Here is a 22,566-nt window from a genome sequence, read left to right as displayed (position 1 = left end):
ACCTCCCCCTACCTCTCCAAATGGCAAAGAGATCAAGGAAGACATCCAGTGGGCACACATGTGCACATCAATTTAGACACACTGTGTTCTGGTGGAAATGAATGAAGATGCAGTTTTATGAGCCAGCTGGTATGACTCCTTGACCAGCTGAGGATCATAAGTCTCTAGACTCGTGGTGCTTCTGGGAACTAGTCTGAATGTGGCTGAAAGCTTGTGGTTTCTTCTGGTGATCCCACTGTGGAGCTGGGGTGGATTGGGATCCCAGAGGATCCACACTTCTGTCAGGGTCTTGCTTTGGGATGACAGCACCTCAGGGTTGGCATCTTAGAGCTTTTAGGTGCCTCAGAGGACATCTGGTCCAGCAGCAACTCGAAACAGGCACTTTCTTTACCATAGCCCCAACAAGTGATCCCCCCACTGTGGCTTCAGGACACCCCATGCTTCGGGACTCTTTCTCCCAACTGTTACAAAAGATGCATTCAAGTTGACATCTTCACCCCAGCCCAACCCTCTTGGCCACTCATAAGGTACCAGAGCTGGAAGAGGCATTCCAAGTCATCTGACTCCTATGTGAACAGGATTGATTGCCCTCCATAACATCGGACAAGTAGTCATCCATTGGAGACTTCCATAGAGGTAGGCCATTCCCCTTTTGGACAGTTCTAATGATTAGGAAATTTCCCCTTATATTGAGGTGGAATCTGCCTTTCTTGCAATTCTCTCCACACTCCTTCTCCTGCCCCTCTGCCCCCCTCCCCCCAAATTCTGATATCTGGGGACAAGCAGAACAAATTGGAAAGGGATATGACTTGGTGGGCAAGGACCTTGGGCAGAAACAACCTTCTTAGTATCACCCTCCACCCCCACCCCAATCTGCAGAAGAGATCCTATTCCTAAACCCTTGGGAACTTTGATCTCATCAGAGATGGAGGGGTAGAAACCACAGTGATAAGCGAGTAGGGCAAGCTTCTCTGGGGAAGTCCCACAGGATCCTGTCCCTCACCCCCTTTAGTAGACTAGTCCACCAAGACCCACCTTCTTTTCTTTCTTTCCCCCAGCTCCTGAAGAAAGCCAGGAGATTGGATTTTGAGTTAGAGGGCCCAGGTTGAAGTCCTCACCTCTACTACTTATTGGCTGTGTGACTTTGAGCGAGTCACTTCCTTTCTCTGGCCTCATTTTCCTCCTCTGGAACACGAGGGGCTTGGTCGGGATGGTCCCTCAGGTCCCCTCCAGCTCTAAACCCTATGATCCTACTTTTTTCCTAGGAAGGATCCTATAATATCAGGACCTTGCGTTTGTGTAGCTTGATACTTTTCAGTGTGACATCGCCTCTCGGCGGGGCCCCCAGGCAGCTCTCTAAGACTATAAGTTGCAGATGAGTTGCTGAGCTGCACGGGTGGAGGGGAGTTTCCACAGCAGGACACAGTCCAGAATGCCCCCCGCCCCCATCCCCAACAGCAACAACAACAACAACAACAAGACTCCGGAGTGCCCTCATGCCTGATTTGATAATACAGAGAGTGTGGCCCCGCAAAAACAGCTGCTTGACAGAGTCAGAAGAGATGGTTTTGAATCCCAGATCTGTCCCTTTGCCATCTGTGTGAACCTCCCCTCTCTGGGCCTCTGTAAAATGAGGTTGTTGGACGGCACGTTGTCCGAGGTCCCGTCCGGCTCTAAATCCTATGACCTCTTCCTCTTTAGGGCCCTGGGGTGGGGAGGGGCGGGAGGGCGGGCGGGACCGAGGACCAGGAGCATCCTCCAGTCGGTCTTCTCCGGGGTGGGGGAAGGCGGCCCGCCCCCGGCCCGCTCCCCGCGCCAGGCCGGCCCTATTTGCACGTATGGACGTCGTAGACCCGCGTGCACTCCTGGCAGCTGACGTAGCAACACCAATGAAAGACACAATGACACTTCTCCCGGCGCTTCTCCGTCCTGGTGTTGTGGCCGCGGCCGCAGCAGAGCAGGTCGCAGCCGTCGATGCCGTGCGAGGTGACGTTGCACGCGCGGTCCCGGGTGCCGAACGAGCCGGTCTCGGGGTTGGGTTCGCAGAAGTTGGGCGAGTTCTCGTAGTAGACCAGGTCCCGGTCCGTGGGCGCCTTGAAGTAATTGTAGCGGGGCCGCAGCGTCTCCACCCAGCCCCGCGACTCGCGGTGCTTCTCCACCACCATCTCCGAGGCGCTGTCGTATTTGTCCTTCAGGTAGTCGCCCACCGCCCGGAAGTCGGGCTGCGACCACCAGCAGGTCTTCACCTCGCAGCTGCCCGATAGCCCGTGACATTTGCACTTCAAGTGCATGTGGTCAATGATGGCCTGGAAGGGAGGGAGGACGTCAGTGGCAGCCCAGCTCCGCGCGTGTCTGCGCGTGTTAGTGGGGGTGGGCTGGGCTGGGCTGGGGTGGGAGAGCAGGAGAGACACAGGGTATTGGGACTCAGATCGGGGAAGGGACCTTAAAGATGACAGGATCATAGACTTAGAGCTGCAAGGGAACCAAGAGACCATTGAATTCAACCCTCTCATCTTGCAGATGGGTAAACTGAGGTCCAGGGGGAAGTGAATTGGTCAGGGTCACACAAGTAGTAAATAGAAGAGTGAGGATTTGAACCTGTCTGAGTCCAGTCAGGCCTCTTTCTGTCTCTGCCTTGATTATGTTGGTGGTGGCAAAATGATCCCAGCGGGGGTTGGGATGTGTACCGGATGTACAAGGAAAGTTGTGGGTGTCTGAGACTTTCAAACCAATGGAAAGAGGGCCGGACTGGGGCTAGAAGATCCACCGGCCTTGGAATCCTGGCTTTATGTCACTACCTTGGGCAAGGCACTCCCTGGGCCTTAGTTTTTTCCTTCGTCAAAAGAAGGGGCTGTACTAGATAGGGTGATCGGGAGGCTCCCTTCCACCGGTTAGCCTAGTATCCATCTTTCCCTTCCAATTCTTTTTCTCCACTCCCTTGACTTTGTTTGTGTTCTCCCCACTCTGCCTGGCACTCTATTCCAGGGATAGAGCTTCCTGACAGTGGGAACATTTTTTCTTAAGTCTGACCACAATCCGGGCTGTTTTATTTTAAGCCCCTTTCCTCTTCTCTGGGCCTGCAGGGACTTGGATTTTCCATCTTTCCCATTCTATTGGCTCATTCACCGCTGTCTGCAGACATACTCAGGTTTTCCCTTTCTTTCCCTTGACCCTGATATTCCCTGAAGCTATTGCTGTATCCTCCTCCCTTTCACCAGTAAACTCTTAGAAAGTGCTGTTGATACTTGCTGCCTCTCCATCTTTGACACCCACTCACCTTTCAGCCCCTTGCAATTTGTTTCCCTGTTCCCCTCCTGGAGACACCTCAGAATCACCTTTGACTCTTCCTTCTCTCACCACACAACAGCCAAGCTGTCACCTGCTTTTAGCCCTGTGGCATATTCTAGATCGCTGCCTCCTTTTCTCCCTCCCTCTGGCCCCCGGGCTAGCTCACGACCTCTATATCTCTCACCTGGTCTATTGCACCAGCCTCCCAATTGGTCTCCTTGCCTTTAGTGCCTCCCCATTTGGTCTATCCTTCACACACTGCCAGATGAATCTTTATCAAGCACAACTCTCAGCATACTCCTAGGATTATAAACCTTTTGAGGTTCTCATTTGTCCAAAGGATAAAGTCTAAACTCCTTAACTTGGCATTCAAGATCCCAGCCTGGTCTCGACTGATTCTTCCAGTCTCTTCCTTTATATACTCTATGACTCAGTTAAACTGGGTAAGTCATAGGAATCATGGACTTAATAGAAAGTACCTCAAAGGCTGTCTAGTTTAATTCCCTCCCCTCGCCTCTCTTCCCCCATTTGAGAGATAAGCAAACTGAGGCCCAAAAGTTTGTAAGTTATACAAGTATTCTCCCAATCTATCATTTTTGCCCTTTCTATCACCCTGCCTCTAGTGAGTTCATGCAGATCCAACAATTCATAAACACATCTCAAACTTTCCCGTCTCGGTGGCTTTGCCCATACAGCTTTGAATGCCTCCATAGCCCTGCACACCCTTCGATGTGTGCACACCCTTCAAGCTTAGGCATGACTGTGACAGCATGGTAGAATATAATGAGGGTTATATTTGGAGTCAGAAGACCTGGGTTCAAATCCTGGCTCAGCCACTTGCTGGTTTGTGTTATTGTGGGAAAAACACTTAACAGCTAAACAGTGTGAGGGGGTGGGGAGGAATGCTGGTCTCAATCATTCCTAAGGACCCTTTCTGTTCTAAATCCTATGATCCCAAATTTCTTTACCTACCTGGGCCTTATTTTCTTCTTCTGTGCAATTAAGCTCAGTAGAAAGGGCTCATGATTTGAAACCAGAGGACCAGGGTACTGGTGGTAGGATATCAGAGCCTGGCTCTGTCACTCCCTGTATGACTTTGGGCAAGTAACTTGATCTATCTCTATTTATCTATCTCACTGGGGATGAGTGGACTCCATGACTTCTATGATGCCTTTCAGCTCTAACTCAATGACCTTATGAGCCTACACTTGGACGTAGGATTGCTTCCCTTCCAGGCTACACCTTGACTCTCTCTTACTAGATGACAGGTCCCAGACAGTGAGATGGAGCCTTATTTCACCCTTCTGTGTTCTTCAGGGCCCAGCACAGTAGTTTATACACAGACAAGCTCTTAATAACTGTTTGTTGAATCGGGCACCTGTTCTTGCTCTGTTAGGATGGAGGGGAGGGGAGGGGAGGGTGACAAATCTCTCCATAGTCCACCTGCCTCAGGGAAGTCTTTATTGACTACTTTTTTTTTGTGAGGCAATTGGGGTTAAGTGACTTGCCCAGGGTCACACAGCTAGTAAGTGTTAAGTGTCTGAGACTGGATTTGAACTCAGGTTCTCCTGACTCCAGGGCCGGTGCTCTATCCACTTCGACATCTAGTTGCCCCTTCATTGACTACTTCAGGAGTCCATGGGGCTCTTTCCCTCACCTGAGCCCCCATCACACTAAGTGGCTAAGTAATCCCAACCTTGCTGATACACACTCATACCATTTTCTGTTTTATGGGTGGATGGGCATGGCTTCCCAACTAGACTGGGGGCTACCCTTCTGCTTTCTCTATTCTTCTCCTTCCCCATTATAATATAGCTGGATAAAGGGCAAGTGCTCAATGAAGACAATGATTTGATTTATTAATCCTTTAAGAGCCCACCCAGGGATTTATTTGGCTCTTTGACTCTGGACAAGTCAAAATAACCTCTCTGAGACTCAGTTTGCTAAGGAGGGAGTGAGGACCAATGCAGGGAGAGACCAGAGTCAGGTCCCTCCCTCTGTCTGGGCTTGGGATGGGAATCCCAAAGCTAGTTAGATTCAAGGGAGGGGACTTCCTAAAGAGAACTTTGGTGAGTGGAGGGTGGGGCCACAGTTTCCAAAATCTTCCTGTCACTCAAATCTCTTTTAGCTATGACTGACCCAGTGATTTCTTCACTGCTGGAGGTCTTCTCCCATTTACTCCACTATCCTGGCTCCATTCCCTAGCTCACAGTTCAAGGCCCCAGGGTCAGGAGTAGGGGACTTCTTAGCTTCAGATTAGGACATGTTGAGATTGTGGTGGGGAGGAGGGTGGCATCCAGGGAGGGACTTGGTGTGCTATCTCTGAGAGGCTGACAGTTCTACCTAGTCTAGACAGAGGAAATGCCAACCAGTGAACATACCCTAAAAGACCATGTCTTCACCTTCTTCCCCACTGTATCATGGAGTCTCAGGGAGTTAAATATGAACCAAGAAGACAGGAAAAATGGAGGACTCCACTGTTTTCGAGGACCTAAGGAAGGCCCCTTAGGCCAGGCCTCTAGCTGTGTGTGACTCTGAGAGGGTCTGACTAGGGAGAGACAGAGAAGGAGTAGAGAAAGGTGAAATACTTAGAGAGAAAGAGAGAGAAGCAGATATGGAAGGCTGGGAGCAAATGAAGGGGTGGGGTGGGGGGCTGAGCCAAGAGGTAGTGGTCAAAGGAAGGAGTAGAGAAAAGAGGTGTGGGGGATTGAAGGAAGTAGAAGGACTAGGAAAATGAGAGGATGGTGTTAGAATTGGGAGCTAAAGAGAGGAGATTCAGGAGGACAGAAGGGTGATGAAGGGAATGGAGGGTGGGGGAGATGGGTGAGGGGGGGAGAGGACTGAGAGGAGGAGGCTGGCACAGGGGCCAGCCGCAGGCCTCCACCTACCAGCCGCCCTGCCTCGTTGTTGTGACGGTTCATGGCTGAGCGGGCGTCAGGCCGGTTCTCTCTGGCATCGGCGAACTCGCGGGACACCATGCCGCCGAATTCCACGTCCTCGCTGCAGCCCCCCCACTTCCAGCCTTCACCTGGGGAGCCCTTGTGGCGGGTGTCGCAGCCACAGAGGGCAGCTGAGCCCTCAGCACAGGAGCGGGTCACGGCGAAGGCCACACCAGCCGAGGCAATGGCGTGGACAAAGGCTGACTCCCTGGTGGCTGTGGAGGGGCAGAGAAAGACAAGGGAGGTTGGGGCCAGATCTGGGGCTGATGGGGTAAGGGGTGGATGTGGGGGTCGGGATGGGCACCATTCACAGACCTCCACTGTAAAGGGGCTGGCAGATTTTTAAAGTAACACCTAGGTCACCTCGTTCTCCATCTTTCCAAGCGGAGGCTAAGGTTTGAAGGGGAACCTTAGAAACAACCTCACAAAGGGATAAAAAGAGGAACATGAGGGTATTGTGGGAGATCTCACCACATGGCAAGTCCCCAAATGGTTCCTCTCTCCAGACTTGAGCAAAGCCCATCGAAGGGCCTGTGTGAGATCTCCAGCCTCCCCCTCCCCCCAATAATGACCAGGTCTCTGGGAAGCCAGACAGATCACTGATCTTCACAGCTTTTCACCTGGGTGAGGACAGGGACAGGATTGTTGTCTTCGAGTATCTGACAGACTGACATGTGGAAGAAAGATTAGATTATTCTGCTTGGCCCAGAGGGCAGAATTAGAAAGAATGGAGGGGAAGTGGCAGAAATACAGACTTTGACTAATGTAAGGAAGAATTTCCTAACAATTAAGAGTTGTCCCAGAGTGGAATGGTGGTAATGCATTTGCCTTCTGCTGGAGGTCTTCTAGTGAAGACTGCATGACCACTTCTCAGGACTATGGTAGAGGAAACCCCTTATTTGGGCCTAGTTTGGACTACATGTCTCTGGAGTCCTCATCAACACTGAGATTCTTATCCAGTCCTCTCCTTTGGGCAAAGTAGCCCTGGCCCACCTTGGAGGAGAGCTCCTTTCCCCACACCAGATATTTGGGGTTCTTAAGCTTGTTGGGGTCATTGATCCTAACCACAGGAAGAAGGGGATTTTGAAGTTGAAACTATATTTATTCAGTCTCCCTAAACCATGAAGGCAGAGCCCACCCACAGTAGAGTGAAAAAAGAGAGAGAAAAGATGTGATTTCATTTAGATTTGTATTCAGGCTAATTTCCATGAGGTCTCTCATGGACAAGGCCATGGTAGACCAGCTTTACTTTCTTAATTATTTATCTTTCTTCCAGTAAGTTCCTTCTGATGTCTAAGATAATCCCTCACACTGAACCTGAAACTATCTTGGTCCTCATGGTGGATGATTGGTTGGCATCTCTGTCCAAATCAGGGACTGTCGACGTCTCAGAGGTGGCATGCCAAGGAGACACTACCCGCACCTCAAACTCAACACATCCTAACCTGAAACAAATGCTTCCTATAATCCTGACTTTTTATTACTTGGCTCTGCATTTCCTTACCAGGAGTACCCTATCCCAGTGAAATCATGGGTCTGAACAACAAAAAAGTCTGTCGTCCCTCTCATTAGACTAGAAGCTCTTTGAAGGCAGGGGCTATCCTGTTTGTCATTTTAATAACTCTTTTAGAAGGCAGCAAAGTTCTAGCCACAGCACAGGCATGTATTTGTTGAACTGAACTAAGTTATGAAAGAATCACAGAACTCAAGAGTTAGAAGGCACTTCAGAAGTCATTACTCTAACTCATACCTGGGTAAGCATATCCCCTTTGAACTACCCCTGATGGGAGGTTGTCCAGCCTCTCCTTGAGGACCTCTGGGGAGGGGGAACCACTGACCCTCAAGGCGACTCCTTCTGTCAAGGGAGGGAGGAATTCCTTCCCTTGAGCCAAACTCTGCCTTTCAATAGCTTCCACCAAAGCTCTGTTTTCCAGGGCCAAGCTGAGCAATTCCCATCTCTCTTCTCCATTCTGGCCTTCACTTTTTTTTTGGTTGGTGGGGCAAAGAGGGTTAAGTGACTTGCCCAGGGTCACACAGCTATTAAGTGTCAAGTGTCTGAGGCCGGATTTGAACTAGCTGCCCCCTTCACTTATTTTTTAAGACTATTATCATGACCCCATTCTAAGTAGTTTTTCCCCAGATTAAACACCCCCAGTTCTTATATGGTAGCATCATTCTAGTTACTCTTCTCTGAATGCTCTTTAGTTTCATTTTATCTAAAATGTGGTGCCCAGAGCAACACACAAAAGTCCAAATGCATTCTCACCAGGGAAGAGAATAGTGGGACTATCAATCAGCTCTGTTTTCAGGACTTGCTGCCTCTCTTAATGTACCCAAAGATCATATTAGCTTTTTTTTTTTTTTGGTCGTAGTGGTGGTGGGGTGGGGTGGGGTGGGGAGCTAGCATTTGTGCTCTTTGATGATTTAAGTTAAGCTTGTGGTCCACTAAAACCTCCATCTCTTTTTTAGACAAGCTGCTAGCTAGATATGCCTTCACCATCTTATATGTTTGAGGTTGAGTTTTTGAACCCAAATGTTAGATTTTATATTTATCCTTGTTAAGGGACAGCTTGGTATAGCAGATAGAAAGGTGACTCTGGAGCAGGAAGAGCTGACTTCAAGTACTTCTTCTGATATTATTGGATGTATGACCCTAGACAATTTGACTTCTTTCTCTAGGCCCTAGCTTCTTAAACTGTGGGTCTTGATCCCATATGGGGTCATGTAAGTGAATGTTGGGGTCGCAAAAAATTTGGCAACAGTAAAAGGTTATGTATACCTATTTTATATACCTATATACCCGGGGTCTTGTAAAAATTTCTCAGGAGAAAAGGAGTCGGGAGTGGAAAAAGTTTAAGAAGCCCTGGTATAGCTATCCTCCTCAATTTGGTGTCATTTACAATTCTGATAATCAGACCATCTCTGCTTTTATTCAAGTCACTGATATAATTGGTAAACAGAATCTGACTGTTTACCTAGGAGGGGATCCCTGGGGCACCATGCTAGAGACACCTCCTTCCAAGTTGACAATTGAACCATCACTGACTGTGCTTTGGGTCCAGTCATTCAACCAGTTTCAGACCCATTAAGCTCTATTATCATCAGCTCTTATATCTCCTAGTCTACAAGTACAGCAGGAGAGGCTTTTTCAAATACTTTCCTGGAATCTAGGAAAACTATGCCTATAGCCAAAGAAAGAAATGAGGTCAGTTTGCTAAGATCTTGGAACCCTGATGTCATTTTTGGGACACTTACTTGCCATAACTTTAGTTACATGTTCTAGAGTTTTGTTAGGTGTTTATGTCAAGATTCCTGAACTATGGTTTATGGGTTTCTTTTTTTTTTCCTTTTAAATACGGACAATGTTTGCCTTCCTTCTGCCCTGTGGCATCTGTTTTTTCCAAGATCTTTCTGAGATCCCTGGAAGTGGCTCAGTTATCCTATCTGTCAGTTCCCTAAGTTGTCCATCCTTCTTGAGTTTGACCACTTGAACTCATCCAGAACAGCTAAGTGCTCTCTGATCACCTTTATACTTAGCCTGTTAGCAATGCTGTTCTGTCCTTCCCGGTCCAAAGATGATTCTCCTTGGGAGAGAAATTAGAAATAAACCAAGAGTTGAAGGTGGTTAGCCTTCTCTCTGGTTACTATTCTATCTGGTCCTATCAAATGAGATAATATTTGTAAAGTACTTAGCACACATAGTAAGTGCTTAATAAATGCATGTCTCTTCCTCCCCAGCAGAGGTCCTATTCTTCCTTTAATTCTCTTTTTCACCATCATTGCTTAAAAAGCAACCAACCTCCCCCCACCTCTTTTTTTTGTTGTCCATATAGTTCTTCATCAGGCTTAGCTCATTCTGAATCTAAGCACTACTCTTATAGATCAATGCCATATTTGTATATTTATCTCCTGTATGTGACCTTTTAACATTTAAGTTGGTGGATGAGTCAATGAGTTTCCTGTGCATCCACATTAATTTCTTGAGACAATCCCACCCCCTCTTCCTCTTCATCAGAATTGTTTCACTTCATTTCTTCAGAATGCCTTTCTTGAGAAGCTGCAATCCTTTCTGGCCTGACTTCCTTCTGTAGAATTTTAGTTTTCCAGCTTTCTGCCTCCCTTCTAATTTTGGCTGCGTTGCTTCTGTTTGTACAAAAACTTTTTTTGGGGGGGTGAGGCAATTGGGGTTAAGCGACTTGCCCAGGGTCACACAGCTAGTAAGTGTTAAGTGTCTGAGGTCGGATTTGAACTCAGGTCTTCCTGACTCCAGGGCTGGTGCTCTATCCACTGCACCACCTAGCTGCCCCTGTACAAAACCTTTTTAATTTAATGTAATTAAAATCATCCATTTTGCATCTCATAATATTCTCTATCTCTTGTTTGGTCATAAATCTGAAAGGTAAACTATTCTTTCCTGTTCTAATTGATCTATGGTATCACCTTTTATGTCTAAATCTTGTACCCATTTTGACCTTATTTTGGTATACGGTGTAAGATGTTGGTCTATGCATAGTTTCTGCCATACTATCTTCCAATTTCCCCATCAATTTTTGTCAAATGTTGAGTTCCTATCCCAGAAGTTGGAGTCTTTGGGTTTATCAAACAGTCCTGTAGAATTTTAGGACACAGAATCCTACTTATCCTTTCTCTGGCCCCTTTAAGATCTGCTTTCCCCATATCTGATAGGGGTTGAACTATCGGACACTGACAGGCTTTCTTCTTCTTCTTCTTCTTTTTGTGAGGCAATTGGGGTTAAGTGACTTGCCCAGGGTCACACAGCTAGTAAGTGTTAAGTGTCTGAGGCCGGATTTGAACTCAGGTCCTCCTGACTCCAGGGCCAGTTCTCTATCCACTGCACCACCTAGATGCCCCAGGCTTTTTTCTTTAGTACAGATCCTGGAATGGAATAATTCCCTTCCTCCCTTCTTTCCCAGCCTTCAAAGTTCCATCGGCAACCAGTTTTTCTATAAACACTAACTACAGAATCGGGTCTAGAACAGCACTTCCTCTTTAAGGCAGACAAAGAAATTATTAGCTGCTTGGCTTTTGGAAAAAAAGGACCCCAAATGATGCCCCATAGGAGAGCATGTAGGTTATATGGCTATCCTCTGGTGTACTCCTGCTTCCTGTGTCAGACTTGTAATCTGGTTCTCAATATCTTCATCTCTCCCCTTCTGTTCAGGTGCTCTGTTGTATAGTCTTTTTTTTTTAAGTATTTTATTATTTTCTAGTTACATGTAGAGTTTTCAACATTTTTTTTTTTTAGTGAGGCAATTGGGGTTAAGTGACTTGCCCAGGGTCACACAGCTAGTAAGTGTTAAGTGTCTGAGGCCGGATTTGAACTCAGGTACTCCTGACTCCAGGGCCGGTGCTCTGTTGTATAGTCTTATCCTGATTCAAAGGGGAAAAAATACTGGCTTTGAACCAAAGAATCTGAATCTGAAGCTTGGCTCTGCTATTTTACTTTCTTGTGTGATTTTGGGCAAGTCACTGCCCCTCTTAGAGCCTCAGTTTCTACCAAAGGAGGATGTAGGACGAGATGGCCTTTGAGTCATTTCCAGTTGGGATCCTCCAGCTCACCCCACCTTTCTGGTCTTCTTACACCGCCCCCCCATACTCTTGAGGTTCCTCAAACAAAATACTCCATCTCCCATCTCTGGGCATTTTCACTGTTCCCCATGCCTGGAAATGTCTCCCTCGACACCTCCTAAGCTTCCTTGCTGAAATCCCATCTTCTATGAGAAACCTTTCCTGATCCCCTTTAATTCTAATGCCTTGCCTCTGTGATCTCCAGTTTATCCTATTTATCCATGATAATTTGCATAGTGTTTTCCCCCAATAGACTAGAAACTTCTTCTTCTTCTTCTTTTTTGGTGGGGCAATGAGGATTAAGTGACTTGCCCAAGATCACACAGCTAGTAAGTGTCAAGTGTCTGAGGCCAGATTTGAACTCAGGTCCTCCTGAGTCCAGGTCTGGTGCTTTATCCACTGTGCCACCTAGTTGCCCTTGGAAACTTCTTGAGAACAGGGAATGTCTTTTTTTGGGGGGATATCCTTAATACTTGGCAGTTGGCCTGGCACATAGTAGATGCTTAATAAATGCTAGCAGACTGATTCACTTAGTTACTTCCTCTGTCATCTTAGGCAAGTTAAATGAACCTCTTTGGGCCTAAATGTCCTATAACTTCCAGCTCTAAGCCCTAGAACATAAGGCAGGTTCTTATTGGATACCATTCTGGGTTTCAGCATCCCTTGGCAGGGATTAGCTGACTCAAAGACAGGAAGGGCAGGGGTGGGGAGGTGGGGGAAGAAGGGGAGGGTGGGGTTGGAGGGTGACAAAAGTAAACTTCACCTCTTCCCTAGTTTTGCTGATGGGACAGTCCTGGATGAAGAGCTCAAAATCATTCCCAGGCATTGCATAAGTCTCAGCTAGCGCCAGGTTTAGACAAAGACTTGTGCTTTATCCTTTTTCCACAGGAGGGTCAAGGAGGAGAAAATATCAACTGTTTCTTCAAGAGAAACATCTGCCCTCTGGGAAAGTGTCCTGATTCTGATGTTATCCACTAGATTTCCTAACACTTTGAGCTGTCTTACAATGGAATGGGTGATTTTGAAAGATATTGAGTTCCCTATTACTACTGATGTTCAAGAGTGATTGAGCCATGACATGATCAGATGATGCACTGGATAAAGAACCAGGCCTGAAGTCCCAAAGACTCATCTTCCTAAGTTCAAATCTGGCCTCAGACACGTACTAGCTGTGTGATCCCAGTCAAGTTACTTAACCCTTTTTGCTTCAGTTTTCCTCATCTATAAAATCAGCTGGAGAAGGAAATGGCCGACCCCTCCAGTATCTTTGCCAAGAAAATCCCAAATGGGGTCACAAGAGTTAGATACAACTGAAAGACTAAACAATAACACCTGGGGTGTTATTATAGGCAGGCATGGAAGGAGGCAGTGATTATAGAGCCACTGTATACAAGACCTTGGTACTGGGCTGACCTGATTTATGAGTGATCATGAGTGAGTGTAAACTCAGATAACCCACTATACCTAATCAAGTAACCTAATCAATCAACAGGCATATGTGCTAAACCTTGGATTAGGTGCTGAGGTAGAAATACAAAGAATACAATAATTCCTACTCTCAAGGAGACAAGGACATATAGGAGTTTATGTGGAACAGATATAAAGATATTTGAGTTTGATAGCACTGGACCAGATGACCTCTGAAATCCCTTCAGTCTCTAAACCTGGGAACTTATGAAATAACCATAACAGGTATCCTCCCCTCCCTTCCAGGCTGACTTTGAAAACTGACATTTCCTCCTGTAAGGATTAGCTAATTAATCTCGCCTGGGTATGATTATTCTTTTCTTGCTGTTCAATTTTGTCGCTATTAGGATTTGTTCTTTGGCTCCTTTTGAATGTGTTTTCACTCTCCCCAATTGGAACAAAAGTTCCTGTAGGGCAGGGAGTGTGTTAGCTCCCTTTTGTTTCACAGTCAGTTTCATCCAATATCAAAAAAGAAAAGAGGGAGAAGAAAAGCAACCAACCTATCAACCAAAGAGGTGGGCCAGATGCATCCTTCCCTCCATAGCCTGTGTGCCTGTCAATGTCCATTTATCGTAACCTTAGAGAATGGGGAGGATGGAAGCCTTGGGTCATTTAGAATCTTAGGTTCTCAACTGGTCTGGTTAGTATAGATAGAACATACCGCATGGAGCAAGCACTGCTTGGAGACCTCTAGAGATGAGGCCCCTGCCACCTACAGTCCTTGGACACCATGCAGGAAACCCTGGTTGGAATCCTCGTTCTGACATAAAAGAAGTATTGACTTGGGGTAAGTCTTTTTACTTCCCTGACTCTCAGCTTCCTTATCAGTAAAATTCGAGTAATAATATCTTCTTCACAGGACTGTTACCATAATAAAATGATGGGGATATGTGGAAAGTTTAGATAAGGTTTGGTCCCTGCCTTCAGGGAGCGTACAGTCTAATAAAAGAATAAGAAACGAATAATCATAACACAGGATAAACAAATTAGAGCAATATAAACAAAATGTTTTGTATGGGGAGGAAGATTATTGCTTGGGGGCAGTTATGTGGTGAAATTGGGGGATTAATGGAGAATATAACACTGAGCCTTTAAAGCATGTATAAGAATTCAACAGATGAAGAAAAGGAGTATAGGGAAGGCTTCAAGGAGTAGTTCAGTTTAGCTGGGGTGGGTGGTGAGAAGTAATGTAATAAGAACTGGAAAGGTAAGATGGCAGCAAGCCAAAAAGATCCTTGCATGCCAAGGAAGGTAGTTTGACCTTTAGACAATAGGGAGCTATGGAAGATTTTTGACCAGAGGAGTGATGACAAGACCTATATATGTGAAAGATTATTCTGTTAGTGACATAAAGGTGGTTTGGGGGATAGAGAGAATGGAGACCAGAAGACTTATTAGGATTCCACTGAAATAGTTTAATTGACTACTAACTGGAGTACCACAGTGGGGCAGTGGGAATGAAGTATTATCGTTCAGTCATATCTGACTCTTCAAAGATACTGGAGTGGTTTGCCATTTCCTTCTCCAGCTCATTTTACAGATGAGGAAACTGAGGTAAACAGGATGAAGTGACTTGCTCAGGGTCACATGGCTAGTCAGCGTCTGAGGTCAGATTTGAACTCAGGAAGATGAGTTTTCCTGATACCAAGCCCAGCACTCTATCCTCTTTTGCTATCTTGTTGCCCTGGGGGGGGGGGGGAATGAATATAAATTGTATAAGTGGAATTGACAGCACTTGGTATGTAAGAAGTGAGAGAGTGAAAAAGATAATCCCAAAGGTATGAAAATGGGAGAAGGGAGGCATTAAGCTGCCATAGGCAGAAATAATGAAGTCAGGAGAAGCGGGTTTGGGGGAAGGGGAGGGAAGATGAAGAGTTTCAATATTGATGAGTTGGAGATTGCCAGGCTGGAGGACAGCCAGACTGGTATTGAACAGAGAGGAGGGGAAGGATTGGAACAGTTGGTTTAGGGAATAAAATAAGGAATTCCGAAGGACAGACTAGAAGGACGTAAGGCAGCATTGAAGACTCAGATGAGCTTATGTACCATGGGTATGAAGAAGATCCTGGTTCTACCACTGACCTGTATTACTTTAGCCATGACACTTCCCCTTTTGGGCCTCACCTTCCTCATCTGTAAAAGGATCTCTAAGATAATTTTGAAATCTATTATCCTATCACTGTATTCAGTGGTGCTCAACAGTCCTGGAGTAGCAGCAGCCACTTGGCCGGTCAATAAACATTTAGTAAGCACCTACTATGTGCCAGGCATTGTGCAAAGCACCAAGGATACAAAGAAAGGTAAAAGACAGCTTTTGCTGTCGAGGGGCTCACAGTCTAATGGGGGAGACAAGAAGCAAATGACAATGTACAAGCAAGACACCACTACAGGATAAATGGGAAATAGTCAACGGAGGGAAGGCACTGGAATTAAGAGACATCGGGAAGGTTTCCTGTAGAAGGTGGCAGAGACATCTAATGGTGGGGGTGACCTGGGGATGCCAGGAACAACTGAAGGTCAGGATAGGTGGCAATGACTTCTAGGCTCCTGCTTTAAAGAGACTAACAGAGGTGTTGAGGAGGTGTCAAGGAGGTGTCGAGGGTTCCATATTTCATATGGAAATATGAAGCTGGAAGGACTGTGAGGAGATAGTTTTGTAAACCTGGGGGCACTTCAGCTGGGAGCCATTCTGACCCCCCCATGTAGTTTGTTTACCCTTTTGTATAGCTTTAATTATTAAGGAGATTGTCTGTACCTATTGGGTTTTATTCTGTCTTCCCCCTCGCTGGACCTGAATTTGGAAAGCCAGGTTTGCATTCTGCCTCAGACATTTATTAGCTATCGAGAGTTCCCCTTTTTGGGCCTCAGCTTTATTGTCTGTAAAATGGGGGTCACTGGCCTATAGAGAGTTGAGGGAGCATAGAGGCCAGCTGGTCCACCCACCTCACTTTACAGGTGGTACACCTGTCTCATGGGGTTGTTGGGAGGAAAGTTCTTTGCAGGCCTCAAAGTATAGTTATTCCCTTCTGCAACCGAATACTGTAATCAAAATGTGGTGGTCAGGCCTTATTGATGATTGCTCCTAGTTCTTCCACCTCTCCCTGAAACAAAAACTCATCTTTTGAATGTCAATATTCTGCTTTTGGGGCATGGGCTACCACAGTAATCTAGCTGGAGATCATGCCTTCAAAAGCAACAGAGAGACGGGCAGTGGGGGAAGCATGCTGGAACCTCTTGCCAAGGAATAACTGCGCAAAGAACACCCAGAGAGAAATGACTGGATGGGGTGAGTTGGTCATGGAGTGTGAGAGCAAGGGAAGTTGGCAGGAGGCACAAGCTTCCAACCCACTGGAAGTGTCTAAAAGTCAAAGGAAATCAGAATCACTCTAAGTTCTGGGTACGGCAGAGCTGGTGAAAATTTACTAGCCAAGAAGCTGTCTTCTTGGGCAAGTCACTGAGCCTCAGTGTTCTCATCGATAAAATAGGAATAATAGTTATTGTCCCATCTTTGTCACAGAGCCCAAAGTGCTCTGTAATCCTTAAAGCCTGAAGGAGCACCTAAAGATGATCATTCTGAAGGCATTCTTTCTAGATCTCTCTCCTATCACCAGGAGCTTTCTCTACTAACAACAGGTTACTGTCAGATCTGTGGTCAATCGGAGTTTATACCATAGCCAGGAGTTTGTGCCAGATTAATTATGCGAGTAATAAATTACAATCACATACATAATAAGAGTTCTAAAAAGAATGCATTAAACTTTCACTTATCCAGAGAAATATCAGCTAAATAGAATGTAGATAAGAAATAGCTGATGTCGGTTCCCCAAGTGGGTTTTAAACACTGTCATCTGTATTAAGCTTCACAGCTTTCAATCCCTTTTTCCATTCCAGATCTTGTGAGAATCTCACCATAGACCCATGAGGGAGTTATTCTTCGTATTTGACAGATGTGGAAAATAAAAGAGTCCCAGGCTCTGTGATTCACCAGGCTGGGACCAGAACTCAGGCACTGTCTGCTCCAGGATGGTTTTCCAATGGGACCAGTAGGCATCCAACAATAGAAATCTCAACTATAGGAATCCAAGGAGACCTTGGGGGACCATCTGGTCTGATTCCATTTTAAAAAGGAGGAGTTGTTTTTTGCCTTTGTCTTTGGAACCCCAGGGCTTAGCATGGTGCCTGACGCATAGTAGGGGCTTAATGAATGCTTGTTGAACTGAATTGAATAGAGGAATGTTGTAGGAGAGACACATGTTCTGGTTAAGGGTCAAAGCCGATGACCTCTGGGTTCTTTCCAACTCTGGGATTCTGTGATGCTATGAAAATGAAAGGGGACACGACTTGTTCAGGGCCACACAACAAATCGGGGGCAGAGTTGGGACTGGAAGCCAGTTGCCCTGGCACCTGGTCGGGTCCAAGCAGTCTCACTGCATTCCCCTGTTAGAGACCTGTATGCCTTTACTGGGGGAAGAGGGGGGGGTGTCTTCTAGCCACAGGGCCTCCTGATTGCCAGGTGACTGTTACTAAGGGTCAACATCAGATCTGTTCCTTCTCTTTCAATCCTCTTCTTAAGTGATACCCATCCTCTTTAGAGCATGACAGGGGTGGAGGAGGGAGGCAGAGGAGACCTCAGGAATGGGCTGAGTTGGGGTGGGGGGCCCTTTGGGAAGGAGGGGGGATCCGAGGGAGGGAAAGAGCAAGATTGTATTTTGTAATCAGGAGCAACTCCGGGGACAAAGGGATTGTCGAAAGCCACCTGAGAGAGGAATGTGGGCTTCAGTGGGCGGATTGTTGCTGCCCGCTCCCCCCTCCACCGCCCAGTTGGTATGGCAAATCGTCCTTATTACCTGCTGGGGCTGATGAATCTTGCCTTTGTGAGGGCACTGTCACGCCGCGTTAGGCCCACAATGGGCCCAGATATTTTATATGAATTTTCCCCTCTCCGGTGATTAGGCTGGAGCAAGTAAGTCATAGCAACCTGCAAGTATGCATTGGCCCCGCTCGGCGGTCGGGCGCGAGGGGAAATCCCTATTGAAATGGTTTCATAAAACAATCTAAAGGGCGTGTGAATCGCGAACAGCATTTTCACTTTTCTCTTTCGCTTAATCTCGTCGTCACTGGGATATTGTGCTCCGAGCCGGGCCCAGCGGGGTGCGGGCCGAGGTCTCCCCTCAGCCCCTTTTACAGCGCCCCCCCCTTGGCGGCCGGTTAATGATATACCGGGGAGGGAGGGAGGCAGGCGGCCCGCCCCAAAACAGGGGCCCGAGTGGCAACAATTTCTCGTCCCCGGGGGTCGGGGGTCGAGGGTCACAACCTGGATTTGGGGACGCTAAGGCCAGACCCCCCCTCCTCTCCTCCTCTCTGCCCGCCAGCTCCTCCCCCTCATTTTGGGGCAGGCTCCGGGCCATAGTGATGACCAGGGCAGATGGACAGGTGGGAAGGCGGAGGAGTCACAGGGCCGCCGTTTTTGAGGGCGCAGGGGTGAATGGTGGCACTGGATGTAAAGGAGCAAGGGGTCTCCTTTCCAACATAAGAAGAGGCAGGGGGGTTGAGAGTCCGTTCTTTCCTTTGCTCGCCTCCAAGTTTCCCTTCCCAACCTCCACCCCGCCCCCCATCCAACCACACACATGCGCTTATTCAAACTTAACCCACCCAAGTTGAAATCCAGGGCCCGAAAATGGCAGAGTAGAACCCAGAGAGGTGAATTCAGTAGCGTCCAAAGGAGGCAGGTCGCTGGGGAGACAGAGAACCAACTCAGAAGAGGATGGGTTGAATGAACTCGGGGGATCTAGCCAGGAGAGGAGAAGGCTCACCAGAGGAACGTGATGGCTGTGCTCAGCACCAAAGGACTATTGTTTGGAAGAGGGATAGGACCAAGAGGTCAAGGTCAGACGATACTTGGGCTCAAGGGGAGGAAGACCAATCATGAAACGGGCTGCCCTGCCAAGGAGGACGCTCTCCATCCCTCGAAAGAGCAGGGCAAATGAGGGGATGTCAGCGTGATTCCTACACTGGGGAGGGGAGGAGGCTGGATTCTGAGATCTCTTCTCACTCCAAGACTCTATATTTTGATACTTCAAAGGATCTGTGACCTCATAAATGTGGCTCTTTCCTCCACTATTAGACACTGTAGCCCACCGAGGCATTCTTGACCCTTGCTGTTCTTGTCTATATTCCTCCCCCACAAAAAAAAAAAATCCTCCATAGGGACTCTAACCAATATATTGGAAAGAGAATCACAGATTTAGAGGAGATCTTAGAAAGTTATCTAGTTAATGCCTCTCATTTTACAGATAAGGAAACCGAGGTTAGGTGACTTGCCCAAAGTCATACAAGTAGCAGATGGCAGAATCAGTACTAGAACCCAGGTTCCCTGGCTCCAAATCCAACACTCTTCCCACTGTACCATGGTAAGACCCTACTCTAGGCCACTTACTATTTCATGGCCCTGGTACAGTACTTGGCTTATCCAGATGCTTTCTTGACATGTGACCTCTTGCTTACCTCCTTTTTAGTCCTATGTATTCTTACATATGAACCCCTTCTTTATTTCTTTCTTTCTTTCTTTCTTTCTTTCTTTCTTTCTTTCTTTCTTTCTTTCTTTCTTTCTTTCTTTCTTTCTTTCTTTCTTTCGCTGGGCAATGAGGGTTAAGTGACTTGCCCGGGATCACACAGCTAGTAAGTGTCAAGTGTCTGAGGCTGGATTTGAACTCAAGTCCTCCTGAATCCAAGGCCGGTGCTTTATCCACTGCAGCACCTAGCTGCCCGCTATGAACCCCTTCTTATGCCACTTTTCATGTAACATCTACTGGCTGTAGGCTACCTACAGCCACTGTGTGTTTTTCCATTGCTGTTAAGGTTACTGGTTCTTTCTGCCTCTAAACTGAATGTGCTATCCACCCCTTCCCCCAAAATAGTCATTAGTGGCTGAAAGTCAATCTGCAAAGTCTCTAGCAGCATTTCCCAGGGAATTTGTTGTTGGCTCTGCGCTGCTTTCCCTTTTTATTGACACTTTGTATAAAGATTGAGTTTGCAGGTGACAGAGCTGGGAAGGACTGGGGGATAAAGTTGAGTTCCAAAAGATCCTGATAGCTTAGAATACTGTTTTTTATCCAGCAAGGTGAAATTTAATGGGGATAAATGTAAGGTCTTACAAGTGGGTTAAAAAACTCACTTTCTTAAGTACAAGATAGAAGGGCGCTGTGGCTGGATAGTGGTTTGTCTGGGGGAAGAATGGAATTCCTAGCTCTAATGAGTTGTAAGCTCAATAAAATTCAACACCGTGATAGGGTAGCCCCAACAACTAACATGATAGTTGGTTGAATTAAGAAAAACATGCAGAGTCCACAAGAGAGAATGATGGACTCTTCATTGGGACCTTAGAGCCCATCTGGTCCAATGCCACCATTTTACAGAAGAGGAGAGTAAGACCTGGAGAGATAGAGACCCTTCAGGTTAAGAGGTGAGAGAGCGGAGTAAATCCTGGATTAGTCTTTGCATCCCCAGCGCCTCACACAGAAGTTTGAATACAAATGACACTTATTGGCTCAATCCAGTTGAATTGGATGCAGGGAGAATGCGCTGATCTTCATACACCTCTAGAAGGACCCGAGTAGCCCTGAAATGTGCCTCATCCTCAGAGCCAGGCTCTGATGTCACCAGGATTTCCAAAGTCCTGGAGGCCATTGAGACAAGGGTCTGGAGAAAAAAAGAGAATTGGAGATAAGGGAGTTTTCTTGGGGCCTGAGGCCACAGTGAATGGGGGCATGGGGAGGGGGGTTGGGAGAAAGAGTTTCAGAAGAGACTCTTCATAGGTTTATTCCCAAAATATGATACCTCCAATAGCCATCTTCCCATCCTAAAAGGAACCGGGCCAAAAGGTTTGGCTGTCTTGTGACCAAATGACGAGGTAAGGGGAAGGCGTGTGTGTGTGTGTGTGTGTGTGTGTGTGTGTAATGGCGTCATTGTATATGATGGTGACATTTTCTAGAAATTTTTGATCCTTGATCACTGATCCCACAAGGATAGAAAATAGGTTGGGGGAGGGAGCAGGTAGTGATGGGAGCAGCATTCCCAACATATAGAAGAACATAGATCCCAAGCTGGAAGGGCTCTTAGAAGTCATCCTATCCAACTTCCTCATTTTACATATCAGGAAACTGATGCCTAAATGGTTAAATTAGTCCAAGTGACCGAGCAATTCTCCGTTCCCACCCCCCACCCCCCACCCAATTCAGCTGTAAACATTTATTAAGTACTTATTCTATACAAACTGCTGTAGGTGGTTAGGTTTGGGGGCGGGGATACAAAGTTTAATAATCTGTAGTATGGTAGGATTGAAAACTGAAAGGGGCCTGAGAGTTCATCTAATCCAATTCTTTCCTTTAATGAAGAAACTGAGGCCAAGGATAGGAGGTAACTTCTCCAAAGTCACCCAGGTAAGTGGCAGGGTCTGGATTTGACCCCAGCACTCATGCCTCCCAAGTCTAGTAGTGTTCTTTCCTTTTGGGAGCTTAAGTACAATAGTGGGATAAGATACAAACCCAGTGATACACTACACAATGTCACTTAATAAGTATATCCAGACAGGTAAAACTCCGGTGCCATGTGAGATCCAAAGGGGAAGGTCATTACCCAGGAGGCAGGAGATGCTTCGTGGAGGCAGTGCTGTTTGAGATTTGTTTGAGTTGGACTGGGTAGAAATTCAATGGAGGAAGAGAGAAAGGAAGGACATTCTAGTCAAGGAAGTAGGCTTAGCAAAGGCAATGAATGGCGTTAGGGGTTAGGTTGGGGATGCAGGGTATATTCAAAGGATAGAGAAGTGTCTAGTTTGGCTAAAGGAGGAGAGAAGGTAGGAGACGAAGAGTAGATAAGGCTGAAAAGGTAGGTCATGGAGGGCATAGACAAAGGAGTCTGAACGTTCTTTGTTAAGTCAGAGGAACCCACTGAAGATTGTGCTGGAATGTTAAAAGAATCTCTGAGACGTCAGGGGAATCCTGGATGAGAGAACCCTTCCCTTGGGCCACACTTCCTTAGGGCTTTCCCATCCACGACCCTGTCTCTGGGCAACCACTAGCAAACGCTGGGGTCTCCTGCCTCTGGGCTCAGGGCTCTCTCTTTTCACCCACGTGGCTCCCTAGAGCCACACCTTCTCCAGCCCTGCCCTGGTACGGTCCACTTCCCCATCTCCAGATGAAAATGCTACTCATCTTTACTCTTGCTTGAGTTAGACCATAAAACGAAGGGCTGGAGGGAACTTCAGAGGCCCTCCAGCCCAGGGAAT

The 22,566-nt window shown here is 46.9% G+C and overlaps 1 protein-coding gene across 1 annotated transcript in view; it reads right to left on the bottom strand.

The window, feature by feature from the left end:
- Positions 1-1,826: 1,826 nt before the first annotated feature.
- WNT3A (Wnt family member 3A) overlaps positions 1,827-22,566 on the bottom strand; it is a 98,168-nt gene continuing 77,428 nt past the window's right edge. Inside the window, exons 3-4 of the mRNA XM_043979464.1 lie at positions 6,177-6,442; positions 1,827-2,306 (exon numbers count right to left, since the gene is read on the bottom strand). Coding sequence (XP_043835399.1) covers positions 1,827-2,306; positions 6,177-6,442 — 746 coding nt within the window. The remainder of the gene's footprint in view (positions 2,307-6,176; positions 6,443-22,566) is intronic.

This window comes from Dromiciops gliroides, chromosome 1 (genome assembly GCF_019393635.1).
Source record: "Dromiciops gliroides isolate mDroGli1 chromosome 1, mDroGli1.pri, whole genome shotgun sequence".
Classification (NCBI taxonomy): domain Eukaryota; kingdom Metazoa; phylum Chordata; class Mammalia; order Microbiotheria; family Microbiotheriidae; genus Dromiciops; species Dromiciops gliroides.
This window is presented reverse-complemented; position numbering and strand designations above follow the sequence as displayed.